This window comes from Myotis brandtii, unplaced genomic scaffold (genome assembly GCF_000412655.1).
Source record: "Myotis brandtii unplaced genomic scaffold, ASM41265v1 scaffold406, whole genome shotgun sequence".
In the NCBI taxonomy this organism is placed as follows: domain Eukaryota; kingdom Metazoa; phylum Chordata; class Mammalia; order Chiroptera; family Vespertilionidae; genus Myotis; species Myotis brandtii.
The window spans coordinates 2,008,783-2,030,801 of record NW_005365599.1 but is presented as its reverse complement, the minus strand read 5'-3'; the positions used below and the strand labels follow the sequence as shown (position 1 = coordinate 2,030,801).

Sequence of the window (22,019 nt, the reverse complement as noted above, 5' to 3'; positions counted from 1 at the left end):
GTGGAAGGGAGAGGGAGAGAGAAATAGAAACATCAATGATGAGAGAGAATCATTGATTGGCTGCCTCCTGCAGGCCCCACACTGGGGATCGAGCTACAACCTGGGCATGTGCCCCTACCAGGAATCGAACCATGACCTCCTGGTTCACAGGTCTATGCTCAAACACTGAGCCACACCAGCGGGGCACCATAATATCTATAATTGGGAGACCTTGTCAGTGACTCTACAATCAGTTTATAATTTAATCTTGCACAAGTCATTCATTCTCCATGGGCCTCAATATCCTCCTATATAAAATGAAGAGGTTGTACTAGATGTACCATTGTACCATTATCTTTCCAAATTCCAAAAGTATGCAGTTAAAGTGTTTGACTCTATAACCTAAGATGCAGGAATGTTAACAAACCCTGAGCCCCATTTAAATTTTCTTTCAGACTTGGTTTTGAGCTGTCATGAAATCATTACTTTAATATCTCCTGGCTTTATCACATCTATTCTCTTCTTTCTCTACAAGGCAAAGAAAACATAAAATCTACATATAAACTCTGCCATATAAATTCTCAAAAGTTATTGGAAAGAAAAAAAAGAAATTGCACTGAATTTTCTGTAGTGAGCTGTTTCAGGGCCTTTCACACCTGGCCTTTAAGCTTGCCAGTGGTAGAGATCTATAATGTTCTTCTAGTAGTGAGGTGGAGTTCAAGATTTTCATTCAACTCATCGTATACTTACTGGAGCTTCCTGCCTGTATTGTTCTGTGCTCGATGAAACTGCTTCTGCCCCCAATTTTCATCCCCTAAATTTGTATTATCTAATATCTTTTAAATGTTTTTTTGCCCTCCCAAGTTGTTTTTCTTTCACAGTGTAAGTTTATAGACACACATTTTGATAGTTTAGATAACTTGGTCAGATGATTACACCACGGAATCTGAGTGCTGAGTTTAGCTTTAGTTTTCCAGTTTCCTTCCTAGTGTGCTATTATTGTCATGCAGTGGTTTAAATATTTACTACAAATTAATTAGTGACTCTCTGACCTTCATGCGGTTAAAATAACATATTGCATGTTAACCAGATGTGGATTGAGGGACTGACTAGCATAGTGTATATATTGTGAGCCATATATCCACTTTGAATGTAGATTATCTATAAACTAAAAAAAGGGTTTGTTAAATTTTTATCTCAATAACATTTAGACACAAACCAAGTTTAATGGAAAGACTTTAAAAATGAGTGTGTACAGCTGTATGAATAAATATATCAGCTAATGTATTGCTGCAAGACTATAGGACTTAATACTTGTTTCAAGACATAATACTTGAGTTATCTCTTAATTTCTTCAGTAGAGACTAGATTTGGTCTGAGTTTATTCATTTCTTTAGAAATTATAAACATGAAATGTCTGAGAAACTTCAAATGTCAGACAATAACTTGAAACCAAAGCCATATTTTAGTCTGGCCAATTAAAGTGTAAAGAAGTTTTAAATGATAAATTTTCAAATTGTTTTTTCTGCTCTTAAGCTTTGAGAATACACTTCTGTTGCTGTAGTGTTGGTTTTAATCACAGGGGTTACATGGTAGCTAATATTTCTTCTGTGAATCATTCTCAGAATAAAATTATTCCATAAAATAGAAATACATTCCATTTGATTAAAAGACTTAATTTATTATCACTTACATAAAAACTAGGAGGTGGATGGAGTAAAATGCTGATGCAGATCTAATTTATGATATATTTATTTTTTCAACTCTTTTTGATGTTTTGATTGGAAAAAAAGTCTTGGCTGTTTTGCCTATGGAGAGCTGTAATCCATATAGTTCAGCTGTCTCTTCTTTTTTGCCATAGATTATTTATAAATTATATATTTTTAAAAATCAATACATACCACATTTATAGTTCTGTCAAACTCTCCAAAAGTAAAGGGTGGATTTTTTTAAAAAGTAAATTGGAGAATAACTTCTACAACACGGGTCGATTTTTGCACAGATACAGGTTCATTCTTGTCTTCAGGCATCTTATGAGTTGGAGAATGCCTGTTCTAGATCATCTGATTTTTATGATTTCAGATCTTTCTTAAGTGTCCTCAAGATTACCCTGAGTACTGTATGTAATCTTTGAGTCTCTCTTTGTGCCTGATGAGAGCTAAGGCCCCTTCTTTCCACTAAAAAGTTTTATAAACAATTTTTTAAGAACCCCAATCTCCAAATATGTTTGATTACACCTCTCTTCAATAAAATTATGTGAGAATACATGCCTATATGTTATGTTGATCATATATATACTTATGCATGCTCAAAAATATAGATTTATATTAAATAATGTATATATGCTACTTACTTGTATGTAGATTAAAGAACATTTATTGAGGAATTATAAAAGGGAAGGAAAAACTAAAATTAAGTATAAAGGAGCTCTAATATTTTCTCTTCACATCTTAGTGGATTGTGTGGTGTGCCATTTGGGACATATTATCCCTCTTAGAGACCTCTGGTCTGTTATGTATGACAACTTTTCTTCTTCTTTTTTTTTTTTTTTTTACAGTCAACAACTTTGGAATCTTGAATTTAATCACTAAACTAAAGTCTCATTTTATTTGACCATTTGTGGAAAATGGGAATTTTCTCAAGAGACTATGTCACACCTTTGGTCTGCAGATAATATTTAGGTTATTCACTGAATTCTTTGTATACTTCGCGATCCATTTTAAAGCCACCCAGTAGATTTAAAGCAAGAATTTCTCTGTCCACAAAGTAGTCTAAAATCGATGGTGAAATAAATGTGTCCCCATCCCCTACTCCCAAGTCCTTTTCAATTCTAATAACAGTCTCTGCACTGGGGGTTAATTCCAAAAGGAAGGATTACCATATTATAAACCTGTTTGATGTTGTAATTGAAAAGGTATTTTGGACTGTTTGCTTTAAAAATTTTTTTTTTCACATTAAAAAGGCTATAGCCATTCTAGTGTGTCTTGTTTTCATTTGCTTTTCTCCAAAGGATGCTGACCTGTTGGATGTTGAGAGCAAACACTTTGAGGACCTGGAATTCCAGCAGCTAGAGCATGAGAGCCGCCTGGATGAGGAAAAGGAGAACCTAACCCAACAGCTCTTGCGTGAGGTGGCTGAATACCAACGGAACATTGTTACTAGAAAGGTACTTTTGCCGGGTGTCATTCAAGACAAAAATCATAATATACCCCTCACTATGTAAAATCAACAAGGATCTACATAACTATCTAAGGAATTAAGGGAACTAAGGTGGGGATGCTTCAACTATTATTACCTAAATTAACTGAGTGGTTCCTAGATTAACTGGGTGGTGCACAGCCCTGACCTTTGCTAGGACTTTCAATGGCTACTAGCTTTTGGGGGGGGGGGTCTCTGTCTAAACTCAGCTAGTGAAGACAATGAATGGACTCCGGCAGTTTGCTTTAAAAATTTTTTTTTCACATTAAAAAGGCTATAGCCATTCTAGTGTGTCTTGTTTTCATTTGCTTTTCTCCAAAGGATGCTGACCTGTTGGATGTTGAGAGCAAACACTTTGAGGACCTGGAATTCCAGCAGCTAGAGCATGAGAGCCGCCTGGATGAGGAAAAGGAGAACCTAACCCAACAGCTCTTGCGTGAGGTGGCTGAATACCAACGGAACATTGTTACTAGAAAGGTACTTTTGCCGGGTGTCATTCAAGACAAAAATCATAATATACCCCTCACTATGTAACAATAATGATCAATAATATAGCTATAGCATGTGTCTGTCTGCCTATCTTTACATCTGAATGTCTTTGAGTGTTTAATCATATATCACATTTGGCAGATTATGGAGCCTGCCATCTATATGCCAAAAGGTGCTTTAAACTGGATAAACATTACATGTTACAGTCATTGTTACTTAATGCTGTGGATGCATTTATAAATAATATCTATTTTTTTTCTCTTATGTGAAAACTGAGTTAGAGAAAATCAGAAATTTTGATATTTGTTTTCAGTTACTTCCTTTTGCAGTCATAGTAACTAGATTCAGAATAATTGTATGAACAAAATCTATTTGGAAACTTTCTCTGTCCATTGCTCAATAGTTCGCAAAGCTGGCTGATAGCTTGTCACCATTAGAAATAGCCCCATGAATGCCATGCACATTACTGACTCCTCCCAACCCCTAGCACCCAGATGTCCAGCCCAGAAATCAGCTCTTGTTCCAGAATTTAGAATCACACCCAGCACTCTGGACTAAACCCAAAAAATTGAGCAAAGGGAAGATGGAGAAGGTGACATCTTATGCTCTCAGTTTAAATAAGAAATTCCATTGCTTTTCCCATAAGGCGTCTCCCAAGATGATGCCAAAAATTCATTTATAGTCTAAAACAAGATTTCCTGTTGACTTCTGGGTTCTTCAAATAGATTTCAAATCGCTCAAACTGTGTTGGCCTTTGGTCAGGAAAAGCCATGAGCTTGGCCGTCTAGGAAACTGCCTCTGGGTAGCAATCGGCCAACCGTCAATGAGAATGTTATTCCAGCTATAAACACCTTTTCTCTTGTTTCTAGGACAGACTGGCAAACCTTTGTGTGTCTAATTTGCATCTTTCTATGATCATCTTCTTTTCCGCCAGGAAAAAATTTCTGCATTGAAAAAGCAAGCCAACCACATTGTCCAGCAGGCTCAGAGAGAACAAGACCACTTTGTGAAAGAAAAGAATAATTTAATAATGATGCTGCAAAGAGTACGTATTTCCTTTTCAGCCCTGGACATTTGGGGAAAGTCATTTCCTTCAAAGCAAGTGCCTTTCAATAGTGAGCAGTGGATTGCAATTTAAGAATGACTTTCAAAGGGACCATGTCCACACCCCAGCCCCTAAAGTGGCTACATGGAAAGGGATTCCTCCACAACCAGATTTCCTGATAGGGCCATAGTCTAATTTCATGAATAAGGCACCAGAAATTTGAGTTGATGGGCCTAGTCTCCCAGCTGAGCCTTGCATGCAGGCCAGTACATAGGAAGGTGACTTTTGGGATCATATGAGATGGACCCAGAATGGTGTGCAGGAAAAAAACAAATCCCGGATAATACATTAAAATATGAGGCTGTACCATGACCCCACCTAGAAGAAATGTAGCTGTAGTGTTCCCTTTTTAGCTATTTTTAGTTTGAGAATAGAGAGGAAAATCAGTGTTTTTTATAGAATTATAAGTTCACTCAAACTGCCTCTGTAGCCCATACCAATCCCTGGCAGCGCCTCTCCTCTTGCTTCTTCAGCACCTACAGCCTCTGAATGGAGCTGTAGTTGCCATTCCTTTCTGCTGCTCTAGGGATGAACTCTGCTTCAGCACCATTAGCCTCCCCACCACCATTTTACCCTTTCACATAACAGTCAAGGGCACAGATTAAATTATATAGTGTAATATGTAAGCGGTTTCTGAAATTTTAGCTGAAAAAGAAAAAGTTTCTTAGAGATAAATTTTTATAAATGGATAAACACCCTCACAGAAATACTATTTCCTTATTAAAAATACATGAAACATAATTCTATTGTAAAAATTATGGTTCATAAGTATTAAAATTACTTTCCCAAATTGATCTATAGATGCAGCTCAATCCCAATAAAAATCCCAACAGACATTTTGTAGAGATTGGCAGGTTGATGCTAAATTTAGTTGATCATCATTTACAAAAACACACATAAAATAATGTGTGTTTGCTGATTGATCAATACAGAGGCTCACAGTAATCCAACCCTGTCATTCCTTTAGGGACACTGGTTCTGCATTCACTAATTCAGTGTTCATGGCAACATAATGGAACATTAACTCTGCAAAAATGAGAATTATCTGTATATGAAAATGTAAACAGTGTAGTATAGCCAAAACAGCTTTGAACAAGAGCACAGTTGGAGAACTTATACTATTTGACTTCAAGGCTGACTATAAAGCTGCAGGATTTAAGACTACTTGTGTGTGTGGTGCTGTCAGGCAAATAGATATATAGATCAGTGGAAACAAACAGAGTCCAGAAGTAGATCCACACATATGCTGTCAAATTCATTTTTTACAAAGGCTCCAAGAAATCTAGTAGAGAAAGGAAAGTATTTACAACAGGTAGTGCTGGATCAACTGGGTAAACAAGGAAGAAAAGGAACCTCAACACCATCCATTCTCACACCATACATATAAATTAATTTGAGGGTGATCATAGACCTAAACTTAAAACTTGAAGTGATGAAGTTTCCAGAAGAAATTATAGGCGTGCAAGTGCCCTGGGTAAGGAAAGAGATTTTTTAAAGAGGAAATGGCAAAGAACTTGTATCCAGAATATATTAAAAACTCCTATGACTCAATAATAATACTTAAACACCCAATAAATAATTTTTTAAAAGCAGGCAAAAGAGTTAAATATAAACACTTTACAAAAGATATATGAAGTCATCTGAAAAAATATTAAAGGGCATTAGTCATCAGGGAAATCAAGGTTGATTAAACTTAATAGATTTTGTGTTCTTTCAGGAAAAGGAAAATCTTTGTAATCTGGAAAAGAAATACTCCAGCCTCTCTGGGGGGAAAGGGTTTCCTGTCAACCCAAATACTCTAAAAGAGGTGAGCTGTGATTTTCATGTCCACTCATATCACCTTAGACATCAAGACATGCACCTCAGTCTTCTGCGATTAGCAGAACAGGAAAAAGATGAGATTAAATGATTTAGGAAAGCACTCCATGTGTTGATAGCCTTCCTGCCTTTCATTATTTATGCTTTGATAATTTAAGGGATTATTTTTGTGTCTTATGCAAATGCCCTGTGTGTATGTGTGTGTGGTGTGTGTGTTGTGTGTGTGTGTGTGTGTGTGTGCGTGCATACTTTGCTTGACAATGACATTGTGAGTTAACTCAGAGTTTCAAAAAATTTAGGTTCCAGAAGAAAACTAGTCTTAAATTCTCTTCTTTCCTTCCTGCAGTTTTCTTTCTCAGTTTTTCCTCTGTTTTATTTTACTTCTAAGTCTCCTAAAACATAAAAATTCCCCATTATGTTTGAGAAGATAATCTGATTTCTTTCTTTTCTCTCTCTTTTTTTTCTCCCAAAGTCATTTCTGCTACTTTCCATCTAAATTGAAAAATCCTATTTATATTAAACTATGTACACTCTTTATCCCAAACATCCATGTTCCCCCAGACCCTGACAATCTCCTTTCCTAAATATCTTTTTATAGAGCTACACTGCTACAACGGTGACTGTTTTAACTCTAATTTGGAAAAGTATAACCTTGACTAAGAAAGAAAACTTTTTATACTTATATTCTACAAAAAGCTAAAGAAAAAGCTTGCTTCTACCTAAAAATTTGCATAATAACAACCCCTTTATTTATAAATTGCTTTTAAAAAGACATCAGAGTTAAGAATTTCTGCATAGAAAGTATTTTTGGGGGGGGGGGGTATGTGAAGTAAATGTTCATCACATAACAGGTGTGCTTAATGTGTACCACAGACGCAATTTGTGAACTATTTCCACAAAAGCTTTATTAGATGATTCAGTTTCATAGTTTCTCTCCCATAATTCAGAACCCGGAACTGGCAGATTCAGTGGACAAAGGGTGGTTGTGAATGCAGTGTAGCCAAATATAGAATGTTAGCAAGGTGGGCAGGGGCTAGGTCTTGTGAGCCATGTTAAAGAAACATGGTTTATTTTCTATGGATGGGAAGCCCCTGAGTGGTTTTAAACTGGGAGGTGACATCACTTGATATCCATTTGTTAAACATCACTCTGGGCTGCTCTACTGGATTAGGAGGAGGAGCAGGAGATGCCAGGAAGCCAGAGTGGTGGTGATTGCAATAGTATAGGCTGGAGATGTGGGGGCTCAGATTCAAGCAATGGCACAGAAATGGAGAGAATTAGCTGGATGCAGATATAGTATCTTGGAACCAGAGGTGACAGTTCTTGTTGATAGACTGGATGTGGGGATGAAGTAAATTAAGGAAGGTGTCAGGAGTCATGCATTATTCCAGTTTGAATAATGAGATGGTTACTGAGTACATTTTCCTAAGATAAGGAGGACTCGGGTAAGAATAGGTTCAAGAGGGAAGATAAGCAGTTTGACTCTGGACACAGTGCGTCTGAAAGGCTTATAGCATCCAAGGAATTAAGTAGGCTCCAAGGTCTCTTTACCTCTTAGTAGAAGAATAAAATCTTTCCTTTTCTATTAATGAGTTGTTCTTTTTCTCTGCAGACTTCCTGGTTTCAAAAGGCTATTTGGATTTTTTATTATTTTTGTGTGTCTGCAACTCTTTTGAGTAGCAATGTGTTCTCTTTCATGGACCAAATCAACTTGACTCACAAGTTGTTTTGATTTTCTTTCTTTCTGACTTTACTCTCTCTTGCTCTTTCTCACTCTCTCTCTCTCTGTTTTTAAGGAGTGGTAAATTTATATCTAACTTTTAAACAAGTCCCACTTTTGACAAGCTTCATACATTTTTGAATAAATTAATTTGGTTTTGTGGTCTATGAAACATTCTACTATCAACTGAGAAAAAGAATAACTCAAAAGTTGTTACTCTTCATTTCTGATTCATTATCAAAGATAAAATGAAATTTGGACAACCCAGTTTTCTACTGCATTTTTCCCATTTAATCTTATAAAACTTTACATAGTATTCATTGCCTCTATCTGAAGTGTGAGACTAATTCAGCAGCATTTTGATACCTCCAATTTATAAACAGTCAATTCCCACTTTCTCTACTTTCTCATAATTATAATTCTCGGTAAAGGCTTGCTTTCTAACCTGGAATTTTTGCTTCATCAGCGTAATGTTATTTTGCCTTTCTTTGAGCCATTTTTTGAAAAGATTGATGGGCTAATAGAAGAACCTAAGTGTTAAATTTAACACTATTTTAACCTTTGAAAGAGATACTATTCTCTACTCTTTATTCTTTTTCCATACTGCTTTATTGGTGTGGTGAAAATCATGATTGGTCTGTACAATTACTTTCCATGAAAATTTGCAAGTGCCTTTTCCTCAAATATAAATTCAGGAGTTTGAAGATGATAGACTTTGACTTATGGGTATTTATGCTGAAGCCAAAATTGAATCATTGAATTTAAAGTAACTGGAAATTCTCTGTCTTAGGGGTAGAGTGGGAGTTCGGGGAGCTGCCTTGAATTGAAACATCCTCAAGTTGCAGCTCCACCTTAGGGTGTGTGTGTGTGTGTGTGTGTGTGTGTGTGTGTTCATGTGTCTTGCTAGGAGAAGCTCACTAGAGGGCAGTGTACTTCTTATTCTCATTTAATTGAGATGCCTAAAAGTTGGATTCCATTACAAAGAAATTATTGTTTTATAAATGACTTAGAGCAAAAACCAGTAGCCCTCAGCCCACATTCACTCACACTTTAATTTATTAGGAAACAGAAGAAGAGAGAAAAATCTAAAAATAATGTGGAAAAGGCTCTTGAAATAGAGAGTGAATGATTACATTGTCAATTTATATCTCTGATTTGTGTGTGATTATTTTAAATGTTGTGTAATGACAACCTCATTCAGTCAACAGAATGAAAGGTGATACCTCCGGGTATTTTAAAATCGATGATGTTGGGTTATTTATAATTTCAACGGGAAAATTGTTTTTAATGTTTGGAATATCATTTTTCATGATTAAGCACTGTAAATCCATTTTAATTGCTGATAACTCCCTGATGAACCATTTGATAATACCACAGATATCTGGCCGTGCCGCTCTAAGCTAACTCCATTTTATTAGAGCATTAATACTCTCGCATGCCTCAGCTTTTGCTTTCTTTGTGTTTAATTTCTAAATTCCTCCTTTTAGGGCTATATCAGTGTAAATGAAATTAATGAGCCATGTGGCAATTCCACGAATCTATCCCCTTCCACTCAGTTCCCTGCTGACGCTGATGCTGTTGCCACTGGGCCTACCACAGCTGTACTGGTGAGCCAGCCACAAAATAAAGAGGTGTGTTGGCATGACATTTCATTCATTCACTGCTTTCCTCATGTCAAAAATTAACCCTGGTTAACTGAAAATGAGGGCACTTGTGACAAATACACGTCTGGTTGACCAGAGGGTCAAAGTGATATTGAGTTTGAAAAACATACCAATTCGGGGGTACTGCTCTACCAATTGTAATACAAGAAACCATGAAATATATGGGACAGAGTGGACTACTAGAAGTAAGTTCAAAATCATAAACTCAATATCTGAGTACTCTAACCTGATCTAGCTTTCTTAAAAATCAAAAGTCTTTCTAAAATTGTTGGTTTGAATCACCTTTCCAGTTTGATTTTGTTTTCTTTTTTTTTTTTTTAATCCTCACCTGAGGATATTCTTTCATTGATTTTAGAGAGAGAGAAATATCGATGTGAGAGAAACACATTGATTGGTTGCCTCCTGCATGAGCCCTGACCAGGGCCCGGGCCAGGGAGGGGCCTGCAGCCAAGGTATGTGCCCTTGATCAGAATCAAACCAGGACCCTTTGGTCCACAGGCCGACGCTCTGTCCACTGAGCCAAACTGGCTAGGGCAATTTTGTTTTCTGTTACATTTTTCAGTATGGATTTTTTTTTAATGTTATGTCTTTTTAAAACATCTGGAAAGGGGCAAATAATAATAAGTGAAAATACCGTCTGTTGATCTAAGTTGCTTGCAGGTTGGGGTTTTCACTAGAGGCTAAATGGAAAGATACAGACTATCATTTGTGATTTCTTGATTAAAATATAAGAAAAAGAGAACAATGAGATTATTTATTTCATTTCTTTGTCATTATTCTTTCATTTTATATGGACACATGTATACTTTTTTTTTTTCTCCATAAAGCAAAGATCACCTGTCTGTCCTGGATTTATGTTTCCTTCTACCCTTTCTCCTCATCCTGTCACTCAACCTCCATCAGCCCCTTGGCCTGAAGTCATGGCTCCGTCTGTCAATCCCTTCCCTTTAAATGACACACCTCCTCCTCTGCCAGCTAAGAAACACAGAAGGCAGCAGCAGCAGGAGCAACAGGTAATTAGGAACTGGTGTTCAGAGCTTGGAAATCTTTCCTTCAACTTTTGCAAAGAAATTTCTTAAAAAGACAAGGTGCATACTCCTTTGCTGATTTTATTTTTAAAGGACATTTAGTGAGGTCTAAGGGTGTGGGGAGTGTTATAACTTTGGGACCTTGACTGTCCTCTCCTAAGTTTTGATATATTTGAGCTAATTTTATATCCTCATACATTAGTTTTCACTCAACCAAAATATTGCAACTTATCTTGGGTATTTTCAAAATAATAATTATTCCATAAAATTCATGGTATAAAAGTTGCTGTGTCAACACACATTTTTATACATTATTGAAACCATAATAGACGCCATTCCTTTACTCTGTGTCAAAATTTCCTAAACATTTTACAAATAAACTTCTCATTTCTCCCTTCAAATATCCCATGAAATGAATTAACTGCATATTGACATTTAGGGAACTGAGGCTCAGTATAGTAAATAGCTTGTCCAGTGTCACCCAAGTAGTGTTTTGGGGCCATAGAACAACAGTTTATATTGACCAGATTAAAATATGTATTTTTGTAATTCTTAATGTTGCCCTCCTTTTACTACATTCAGTGCATATGTATGCTTGTGTTTAAAAAATCTGTTATGAGCCTCCTTTAAATTATAATCAAATTCCTATGTGAATTGGCCCCCAGAAGATCATAAGGAAGCATAGACACTAGATTCCCCAAAATAGGCAAGCCCTGCTGTGCCGTGCCAGCCCTGACATTTCTTGAAGGTATCTTTACTCTCTGTTAAAGAACTATATCTCCCCAGTACTTTTAGGTTAGTAAGTATTAGCTACTATTAGTAGATAATGTTAAAGTAAACATGCAGATATGTTTCATAATTGGCACGTGTAAAGAAGAAGAAGGAATTTGGTAACTCAAATTTGCATTAATTTTTACATATTTCAAAAGCCCAAGCTGAGGATAACAATGATCAAACCTGAAGAAGCTTTAACTAGGAAATAACTTCACTATTGAAGACTTTTTTTTTTTTGAGAGGCCAAGAAAATTTTGGATAAATGTCAAGTTGGCAAATTTTTGCCTTAGGAATCTGAAAGGGAAAAGAAAGAAATAGTCAACAGGAGGGTTTTGTTTTTTTATGTGAGGGATTATTCTAGGGGCTTCTTGGCCAAGATCTTTTGTAAATAAAAGAGTAACCTAGAAGGATGCCTTTTATGGAAACGTTATGCCGATTTGGAGTGTGTTTGTGTGATTGAAATATTATTCCAACTTTAAAACAACTCCCCTGTTTACTTGCTCTTTCTCTCCGTCTTCTTCCTTCTCCCTTTTCTTGTTCTCCTCACACTGGGATCTGTGCCACCACACAGAACTGTCCAGACAGACAAGGGGAGAAACTGCTTACTTGCTTTGTCCACTGGCTGTTCCGCCATCCACATGGCGACCATCATAATCATTTGTAAGTTGTCCTGAGGCCCCAAGGCAGCAGGCACTAACTATGAGACTGAAAGGTGGATTTTTTTTTCCTTTTGTTTCTAGGTTCAGTAAAAAATTCTTCTACTGCCTGTGCATCTTACCGAATGCTAGCTAGCCCAAGTCTGTTAGTGAACACAAGTATGAGTTGGATTTTTTAAAATTTTGTTAAAATTCCCAAACTTCTTGGTAAATGCATACTTCTTAATTTCTTCAGTGACCTGTTGCAATTAGTCAAGTTTTGCTATTCTGCTTTACATTTGCATTTAAAGCACTTTAGAAGTCTGGAAGAAAGGAAAAAACAGCATAAAGAAGGCCTCTATCTGAGTGACACTTTGCCTCGAAAGAAAAGCACTCCTTCCATATCCCCACACTTCAGCAGTGCTACTATGGGGAGAAGCACCGCCCCGAAGGTAGGACATGGGGAGAACTGTGGGCTTCACATTCAGGGAGTCTTCTGGTCCTTATGTTGACAGATGCTCAAAGGTCCTTGAAGAAAATGCTAAATAAGAAATCATTAAGTTTGCTTGTTGGGCAGACATTATGACTAAATTGCATTTTCTGTCTTATTCAGAGGACATTTGGAATTGTATGCTCTGGGACCAAAGAACCTGGTCCAAGGTATTTTCTGCCACCACCACATAAGTGGTAGGTAGCATTCATGTGGCAGACTCCTGTGGCTGCTTCCCACAGCTGGAAATTGGAAGATACAAGCTCTGGATTATAGGAATAATAGGACCAGATTTTTATTGAGTCATTTCTGAACCTGACACTGGGCTAAGTGCTTTATGTGGATTGTCTTATTTGAAAATCCAGCAAGACTATTCAGTAGAGATACTAATTGCTATCCTCATTGTACACATGGATAAACTGAGGTACAAAGAAGCTAAGTGACTAGCCCAAGTGCCCTCAGTTGGTTAGTCATGAAGCTGGAATATGAACCATGTGGTCTGATGCCTAAACCCTCATTTATGTTCTGCTGATATGCCTGAGGGGTCATTGCAGGAAGAGGAGGAAAGGGAGGTGACAAGGAGGCTCTGAGGGGACAGGCTTTGGGGCTCTTCCTTTGACCTTAGTCAGAATAACGTTGTTTTAAACTGGTGTTCTGTTTTATAAACTGGTGTTCCAAGAATATTTTACGTAAAGGATTTTGCTATTAAAGAGAGTTCTAGAACCACTGGAGGAGTTTATAGATTTCTCCAGGTTTCAGCCCATTAGATAACTGGGGGAGGTAGAAATTGGCGCCCGTGTCACAGGGTAGGTCTGCTCTGTCCTGGTGCATGCCCTGCATGTCCCTGCCCCTGCCTCTGCCCTCTGCTCCTTATGCATGCAGAACTTTGAGTTGCTCTCAATGGTGGTTTTGGAGAACAAGTGTTTTCCCTGTCTTTTGGAATTGCTGCCACTGGAGGAACTGCTGTGATGTGGAGACTTCCATGGAGCTCCTTGGGAGGGACAGCGACTGGTCTTTATCATTGAGCATCCACAAACGGGTTGGAAGACCTTCCTGTCCTGCCCTCTGTGCTTAGACAGGCACCGTGGAAACAGGGATGTGGCCATGTCCTGAAGGACCACTGGGCTGCAGTTTGCCTGAAGTGTTTCCTCCCGGTTCTCGCAGGCTCACTTGCCCCTAGGACAGAGCAACAGCTGTGGCAGCGTGCTCCCTCACTCGCTGGCAACCATGACCAAAGACTCAGAATCTCGGAGGATGCTCAGAGGTATGTCACTTTAAAAATCAAATGGGATGCCTTTTGTTAAGCATAAGAATTCTTCAGAGAGAGGGAGGGAGAGCAAGGTTGAGGATCATTAAAAGGGCAGCAAGCAAAGTCCTTGATTTCATTCTTAATGTGTCCCCTTTGGGGAAAGAATGGATAGATAGATAGATAGATAGATAGATAGATAGATAGATAGATAGATAGATAGATAGATAGATGATAGCTAGATATGTTATTATTGTACTAAGGTAACTTTTCCTATACACACATATGACTGGTATGTTTCAAATTTTGCACTTCATAAATTTATTAGTAATAGTATTCTCAAACCAGAAATGCCCCTAGAGAATTGCTAACCTTTGCATTTTATAGGTAGAAAGAAAAGAGAGATCCTAAGTCACTCACCTGGTTTGTGGCTGAGCCACTGTGTTGAAACGTGTGTTAAAGATTCATTGAACTGACACAGTAAATGGAGCACCAGTGGCCCAGGACAGAACTCCCCTAGGCCTTTTAATGTGGTTTGAGCCTTTCTTCTAATGTGGTTGTTAGATTTCAGGTAGACTTTGATTCTCAGGGTATTTTATTTCTTTGTAAAAATGCATTGCATTTACAACGGGGTTCTCAAATACTCTTTCTGGGCTAGAAGAAATAACTGCAATACAGTTCCAACTGTGAGAGTCTTGTTGAGATTAGATTTATTGTGTTAACACAGTTGCTTAGGTCAACAACTTATATTGGCCCTCACTTTTTTTTTACTGTTTTTATTGATTTCAGAGAGAGGAAGAAAGAGGGAGAGAGGGATAGAAACATCAATGATGAGAGAGAATCATTGGCTGTCTCCTGTACACACCCTATTGGGGATTGAGCCAGGGCATGCATGTGCCCTGACCCAGAATTGAACCGTGATCTCCTGGTTCATGGGTCAATGCTCAACCACTGAGCCACACCGACCTGGCTAGCTCTCATTTTTGAATAGGCAGGGTGCTAGAGACCAAGAATGCAAATGAATGACATGATTCTTGCCCTTGAAATGCTTATAGTCTAGTGAGAGAAAAAGACACATAACACGTAATTTCAGTAAAATGTGGTAAATGTGATGGAGGTGTGAAAGGATGTAAATGCGGAGGCTGATAGAGTGGTGAACATGTGGCCCCTAAATGTATTCATGTTCCAGTGGGATTGAATCTCTTCCCTCCAAGCAGGCTGGGATTCCATCCTGACTGCTCAGCCTCTCTGCCAATGGTATCAGGGGATAATCACCGGTTTTCTATCAGACAAAAAAAAAGGAAAAAAATATATACATTTTGGTATGTATATATATGTATGTGTGTGTGATGTGTATATGTATGTGTATAACTTTTGTATATATACATATATATCACTTGAATGAGGTTTGTTTGTTTTTTCTTTTCTTTTCTTTTTTTTAATACATTTTATTGATTTTAGAGAGGAAGGAAGGGAGAGGATAGAGAGTTAGAAACATTGATGAGAGAGAAGCATTGATCAGCTGCCTTCTACACATCCCCTACTGGGGATGTGCCTGCAACCAAGGTACATGCCCTTGACCGGAATCGAACCTGGGACTCTTCATTCCCCAGGCCGACGCTCTAACCAGTGAGCCAAACCGGCTAGGGCTTTCCTTTTTTGTTGTTGTTGTTGTCAATCCTCATCAGAGAATATTTTTTCCATTGATTTTTAGAGAGAGCGGAGGGGAGGGGAAGAGACAGTGAGAGAGAGAAACAGCGAAGTGAGAAAGACACATCGATTGGTTGCCTCCTGCACTCGTCCTGACCCAGAGTAGGGGATCAAGCCTGCAACCGAGGCCCATGCCCTTGACCGGAATCGAACCTGTAACCCTTCAGTCTAAGGGCCGGTGCTCTAACCATTGAGCAAACGAGCTAAGGCTTGAGTGAGGTTTTTGAATCATTATTAGAAATTAATTAATAGTTAGTAGAGTCTGTAGTAGTCAGAAGAGAGGTTTATAATGTATGATAGGTTTATGTTACATTTAAATAAAGTACATTTGATTGAACTTCTATATTTTCTTTTTTAAGTTTTATTTATTGATTTTTAGAAAGAGAGGTCAATTTATTGTTCCACTTATTTATCTTATGTATGTATTCATTGGTTGATTCTTGTATGTGCCCTAACCAGGGGTCAAACCTGCCACCTTGGCATATTGGGATGATGCTCTAACCAACTGAGCTGCCCAGCCAGGGCCTTTTTTTTTTTTACAATAATTTCTGAAGCTAAAAATAGCTCTTATGATTTATAAATAATAAACATAAAAGTACCTTTTAGCTCTCATTTATTACTGTTCATTTGAGTCAAGACTGTGTTTTATTGAAGCATTTTTCTGCAATATTTATAGACTTCTTTTTAAATGTATTTTTTCTCAGTGGCTGAAGACATCAAAGCTTGGATTGGCCCTAATACCATACTTTATTTTAAAAACATTTTCTTAAAATAGAGAGTAAGGAAAACGAGACCTTTATACTACATGGATTTGTAAAAATAAGAGCTATTAACATTATCATGTAAGATGACCCTCGTGAGAATATGGTGAAACGAAGGGATGTTTCATCTCTAATATTCTAGTCTCTGTTTTGTCTTCAAATAATGGGAATCCCTAAGCTACATTCATACAGGAAAATTGATCTGATTCTCTTAGGTCACCTTAGGGAAGTGCCCTCTGTAAAATATACTGTCTTTGATCTTTTTGCTCTGGTTCTTCGCTGGTAGGTCTTTGGTACACCCGAGAAGACTGCCGCTTCAGTCTTCCTACTGCAGCTAAAGTGGTGTTCCTTAAAGCGTTTCTGTGGTGCTGATGAGACGGCTTCTGAGGAAATGGAGAAGCATCGTGTGTGTTGATCCAATTGCATGAGATGTGTCTTGTGAGGCCAGCCTGTCCCCCGTGGCTCCCCCACGTGGAGGACGAGGGGTTGGGGGCCTCAGTTCTTAGAGCCACAGCAGACCTTAAATTTGGCAGGATTTTCTGTTGAGCCCATACTGGTGGCCCAGTGACCTGGAGGGTTGAGTCATCATTTCATTTAGAATTGTTTCACGAGCACTAAAATACAAGTAAAATTTCATGGTTTTGAAAAAGTTTGGATCTAACACATTTTCAGCAACTCAAATGTAATAGATCTTACCATTTTTGTTGACTTACACAGTTAACTTAAGTGAACTATTTTTTTGCTGTTTGTGCATCACGGATACATCAAGGACCATGGTGTAAGTATAAGCCATCCCGCAATCAACATTGTTTTAATGGAACCAACAATGTGAATCATGCAGACAAAGGTTCCTGAGGGCAGAGTTGAAAGCAGACAGCCCAGGAACTCCGCTCTTAAAGTTGTAATGGTTATTGGCTTTTGTACAACTTGTGAACTATTGCTTTGTGAGCTTTAGAATGAATGAAATCTTTGTCCTTTTGTCTTTTGTTTAATGCAGGAAAGTCCAAGAAAGGTATGACAACCTCCTTGTGTGGTGTTTTTGTTTCCAGCTACTAGTGAAAGGTCAATGTGAAGTCATCTTTAAGAAATGATCAGAATTGAAACTGTAAAAGGCAGATTTTTAGTCTGATGATTATTCCTCTTACACAATGGAGAAAAATTGTCGCACCCTTGCAGGGTGCAGCTGCCATTCATTCACAGGCAGCTGCATGACCTTCTTTGTTTTGCTTTTTTTATGACAAGGACAGACCATGCAGGAAGCATGAGTGCTTTGGAAGCATTGTTGTAAGACTCAGGATCTAGATAAAGGAAAGAGTGGGTCTTGTGGTGTATATAGGCTAAATGTAAAACATGAGGTTACTCCTTTATAAAGACCGGGTATAAATAAAGCAGGCTGCGTGGGAAGATGGAAAGATTTAAAGGGCTCCTACTTAATCATTCCATGTAAGACTATTTCATGTGAAAGACTTAGTGGAGAGTGAAGAACAGTTTAACCAGCTGGCCTGAATCAATAAGATGTAATTACTGTGGCTAACTGATAGAGATGAAGGATATTAGAGAACTGAGTTATACAATTTGATGGACACTGCTTCAAATAATTGAATGACATTTTACAAACCTTCGCTCTTAAAAACAATTTGTTACTGTCTGCATGGGAAAAAATGAACTGTTTTATAGCTATAATCATGTTTTTATTCTCCCTATTTTCTGGTTGACTGATGTGTGTGAAAGATTTTTTTTTTCCTTAAGAAATCTTTTTTTACTGTGTGCATGTATTATAAGCTTATTGTTTGTGTTTTTTTAGCTTCTTGAGTTCTTCTCTATAAACTCAGATTTAATCTAAAGATGTGAACATCTTGCCTTGTCAATCTGCTGTCGTCACTAACACCGACAATGCCTGCATGTTGAAGTGTTGTATATTTTTCCTGTCCTCTGGTCATCCTTTTTGATCTTGTATCTTTTTCCCTTTCTCTGTCATTCTCTTCATTCCTGACTTGTCCTGTGCCTTCATCTTCCGGCTGTGGAATATGGTTAGGAAGAATGAATTTCTCAGCAGGTGAGCTATGAAAGGCTGAATTGCCAGAAGTATGGATTGATTTTGTCCTCTTAAACTCAGGTTATAATTTTAAGTCATTTCTATATTAAGGCCTAGATAGGCGCTTAAAGTATATACCACATATTTGGAAGATATGAGCAAGACTGTGTATCTCCTAGTGGTCAGCTCACACAGGACTTCTCAGGTCCAATTACCCAGAATTCACAGAGGCTGGCACTAAAACTAATAATAAGTGGACCTTGCATGTGCAGAATATTGGCTCTTCTTGGGCAGTGAAGAGAGTTGAGTTGTTTGGGGTCCTTGTATGTGCCATGCTTAGCGACTGGTCTCAGATGTTAGGTCTCACTTTATAAACCCTATAAAATGCCCTGTCCAATAGCTTTTTCTGTCCAGACAGGAAGGATTTGAAGCATCTACAAGGCCCTTTTTACTTTTTAGATGCTGTCCACTGCTGCATGTTATTCTTGCTGCATAACTTAAAACAAGCAGTCTCAGGGGTTGGAAAAGCCTCGTTTTTCCCAATCCACTTACTTAATTTGGAAAGTAAACGCATTCCACTTCTTTACTTAGCCACTAATTTGGTTGCCATTTATAGATGAGAACATGAATTCATTGAGTGATTCTTTATTTCATGACATCCATCTGCTAAATAAATGGGGAATCTGTGATGAACAGGACATAGGTATGTCCTCTGTGCTACCTCACTGCACCAGCACCACTCAGGCCTCCTACCAGGGTGCCCTCCCCCTCCTCTAATGAAAGTACCTACACCTTTGGATGGCCAAGCCTGAGCCTGAATCCCAAAACCAGCTCTTTGGAATCACCCTGGCACGATTCCAGAGCCACAGAGGAGAGCTCCATGGCCTTATTTGTAATAGCAAGGGCAACTTGGTGTGGGGTTTTTTTAATTGTTCAGGAGGGAGGAGGCTAAGCCAGGTGACAGTTGAGTTCATCGTGGTCAATAAAACGTTGCCTGCTGGGAGAAATGAGAAGCTTCGTAAGGTAGAACATTTCCATTCACATTGGGTCCGCAGGAAACGAAGTCCTGCATTGTGAAAGACATGCTCTTTGGCAGCTGGCTTTTTCATTTAAGTTGCCATGAAAATGTAAGGCTTATTTTACCACCTGAATGGTGGCAGGTTCTCTAAGACATAGAGCCAAACCTCAGCAAATAACGGGTGATCTGGGAAATTTACGTGCGCAATCCTTAGCACAGTACACCTTCTCACATAGCTTTTCCTCATGCTTGCATCTGAAAATTTTGCATGATTTTAGCCTCACCTGAAGATACTAAGTTCATTTGCTTATTCTGTGATACTTTTGGTGGGGGGTTGGGGGTGGGGACAGGACTCCTGGAAGATCTGAGGAGCAGAGCATGTATTGTTTTAAGAAGAAATATACTCACCTTCCATTCTGCTCTTCTAAGGAAGTGTTATTGCATCATAGGGATTGACTTTTCCTCATTATGAAAAAATGGAGGCAAAGGGGAAGTTGAGGCATGGCACATGTCATTGCCAAGCAGATAATTCTTGAATGTTTTCAATTACATGGTTGTCTTTTAGGGATTTGTTTTTCATACTAAAACAAGGAAATGTCATCCATGTAGTTGGTGTCACTGTGGAACTTTTCTTTGACAACAAACCTTTTGAAAGCATAGGCAAGATACATGTATGACCTTTTTAAATAATTTCTAGTGAGTTTTTTGTCCTCCTCCTTTTCCTAATGAATAATTTAAAAATTTTTTAAAGGAGCAATTAGTAATTCTAAAAGTTCAAATATCAAAGGTAAATATTTCAGTAATGAATTGTTTGCCTTATTTTTTTTTAAAGGCACATGCTCCTCTCTCATGACTATACTTGCTTCATTTAATGCTTTATGCATTAATCACTACAAGTAATGGCAATCTGCCTAAAATCTCATGGTGTGCATTTATATTTTTCATATTGCCTTACTGATATTTAGCTTTTACATGTTTGTGTGTGTGTGTGCGCGCGTGCGTGTTGGTATTCATAATTTACTAGAGGCCTGATGCACTTCATGCAAGAGTAGGCCTTCCTTCCCCTGGCTGCCGGCACCAGCTTCCCTCTGGCACCCGAGACCCAGGCTTCCCTTACAGCCCCAGCTTTATCAGGAAGGTCGTCTGGAAGGACATCCTGGAGGACGTCCAGTCTAATTACCATATTACGCTTTTATTATATAGGACTAGAGGCCTGGTGCATGAAAATTTGTGCCCTCTCTCAGTCCAGGACCCCTCGGGGGATGTCCACCTGCCAGCTTAGGCCTGCTTCCCAGGGGATTGGGCCTAAGCTGGCAGTTAGACATCCCTCTGGCAGCCCAGGAGCCCTTGGGGGATGTCCAACTGCAGCTTAGGCCCGCTCCCTGCCTAAACTGCAGTCGGACATTCGTAGCATTGCCATGGAGGCTCCCGCCACCGCCACTGCACTGGCAGCTGTCAGCCTGACTTGTGGCTGAGCGAAGCTCCCCCTGTGGGAGCACACTGACCTGCATTGAGCATCTGCCCCCTGGTGGTCATTGCGCGTCATAGTGACCAGTCGTTCCTGGTCATTCCACTGTTAGGGTCAATTTGCATAGTACCCTTTTATTATTATGCTTTTATTATATAGGATAATTATAATTTATATTACAAAAACTTTTTTTCCAGAAAAGGCCTTATCTTCACTTAGATACCTAAAACTGTTCCAAATTTTAATGCGTGAAAACTCATAGAACTGAAATCACTCTATAGTAGCCTTTGGTGTGTGATGCTTTGCATCATGCATGTAGCTCTGGTTTTAAATTGAAACATTTAATCAACAGTGGAGGAAACTGTTTGAAATCACTTGCCTTCTCTCACTCTCTTGCCTGCTTTTGGACATTTCATTGCCAATTCAAAGCCTCAGTGAAAGATAAGCAGAGCACAAGGAAAGAGGCAAAAATCAAATGGGCCAATTGTAAGCTCTTGATAGGTCTGATAGTCAGTTTACTCAGAGAGAAAGAGATTGCAAACTACAGTACTGGCTAAAGCAATGAATGAATAGAAGAAATTGTTTATCAGTATGACCCCTGCTTCCTGAGTGTATGGTACATAGAGAATTGAAAGGAAAGAAAAACTCGATTTATGATGCCCCAAATCAGCTACTACAGAACAAGCTGTAGCAATAATGCAAAGCAAAGCCAATGACCCCATGCACAGCTGACCAGGCACCAGGGTAAGGAGAACACCTCTTAGTAATGGTACCTTTGCTGCTATTGATGTAGCTCCTACATTGTCATGTGGTCAATATCACCAACTGACAGAGGGCTGGCGGTTCATATGGAAAAAGAAGACAGCTATATCTACAAGTCC

General features: G+C 38.5%; 1 protein-coding gene across 1 annotated transcript in view; it reads left to right on the top strand.

Moving 5' to 3' along the window:
- PHLDB2 (pleckstrin homology-like domain, family B, member 2) overlaps positions 1-22,019 on the top strand; it is a 221,775-nt gene that overhangs the window by 181,523 nt on the left and 18,233 nt on the right. Inside the window, exons 8-13 of the mRNA XM_005873332.2 lie at positions 2,990-3,145; positions 4,601-4,711; positions 6,489-6,578; positions 9,797-9,940; positions 12,722-12,862; positions 14,065-14,164. Of these exons, the coding sequence (XP_005873394.1) occupies positions 2,990-3,145; positions 4,601-4,711; positions 6,489-6,578; positions 9,797-9,940; positions 12,722-12,862; positions 14,065-14,164 (742 nt within the window). The remainder of the gene's footprint in view (positions 1-2,989; positions 3,146-4,600; positions 4,712-6,488; positions 6,579-9,796; positions 9,941-12,721; positions 12,863-14,064; positions 14,165-22,019) is intronic.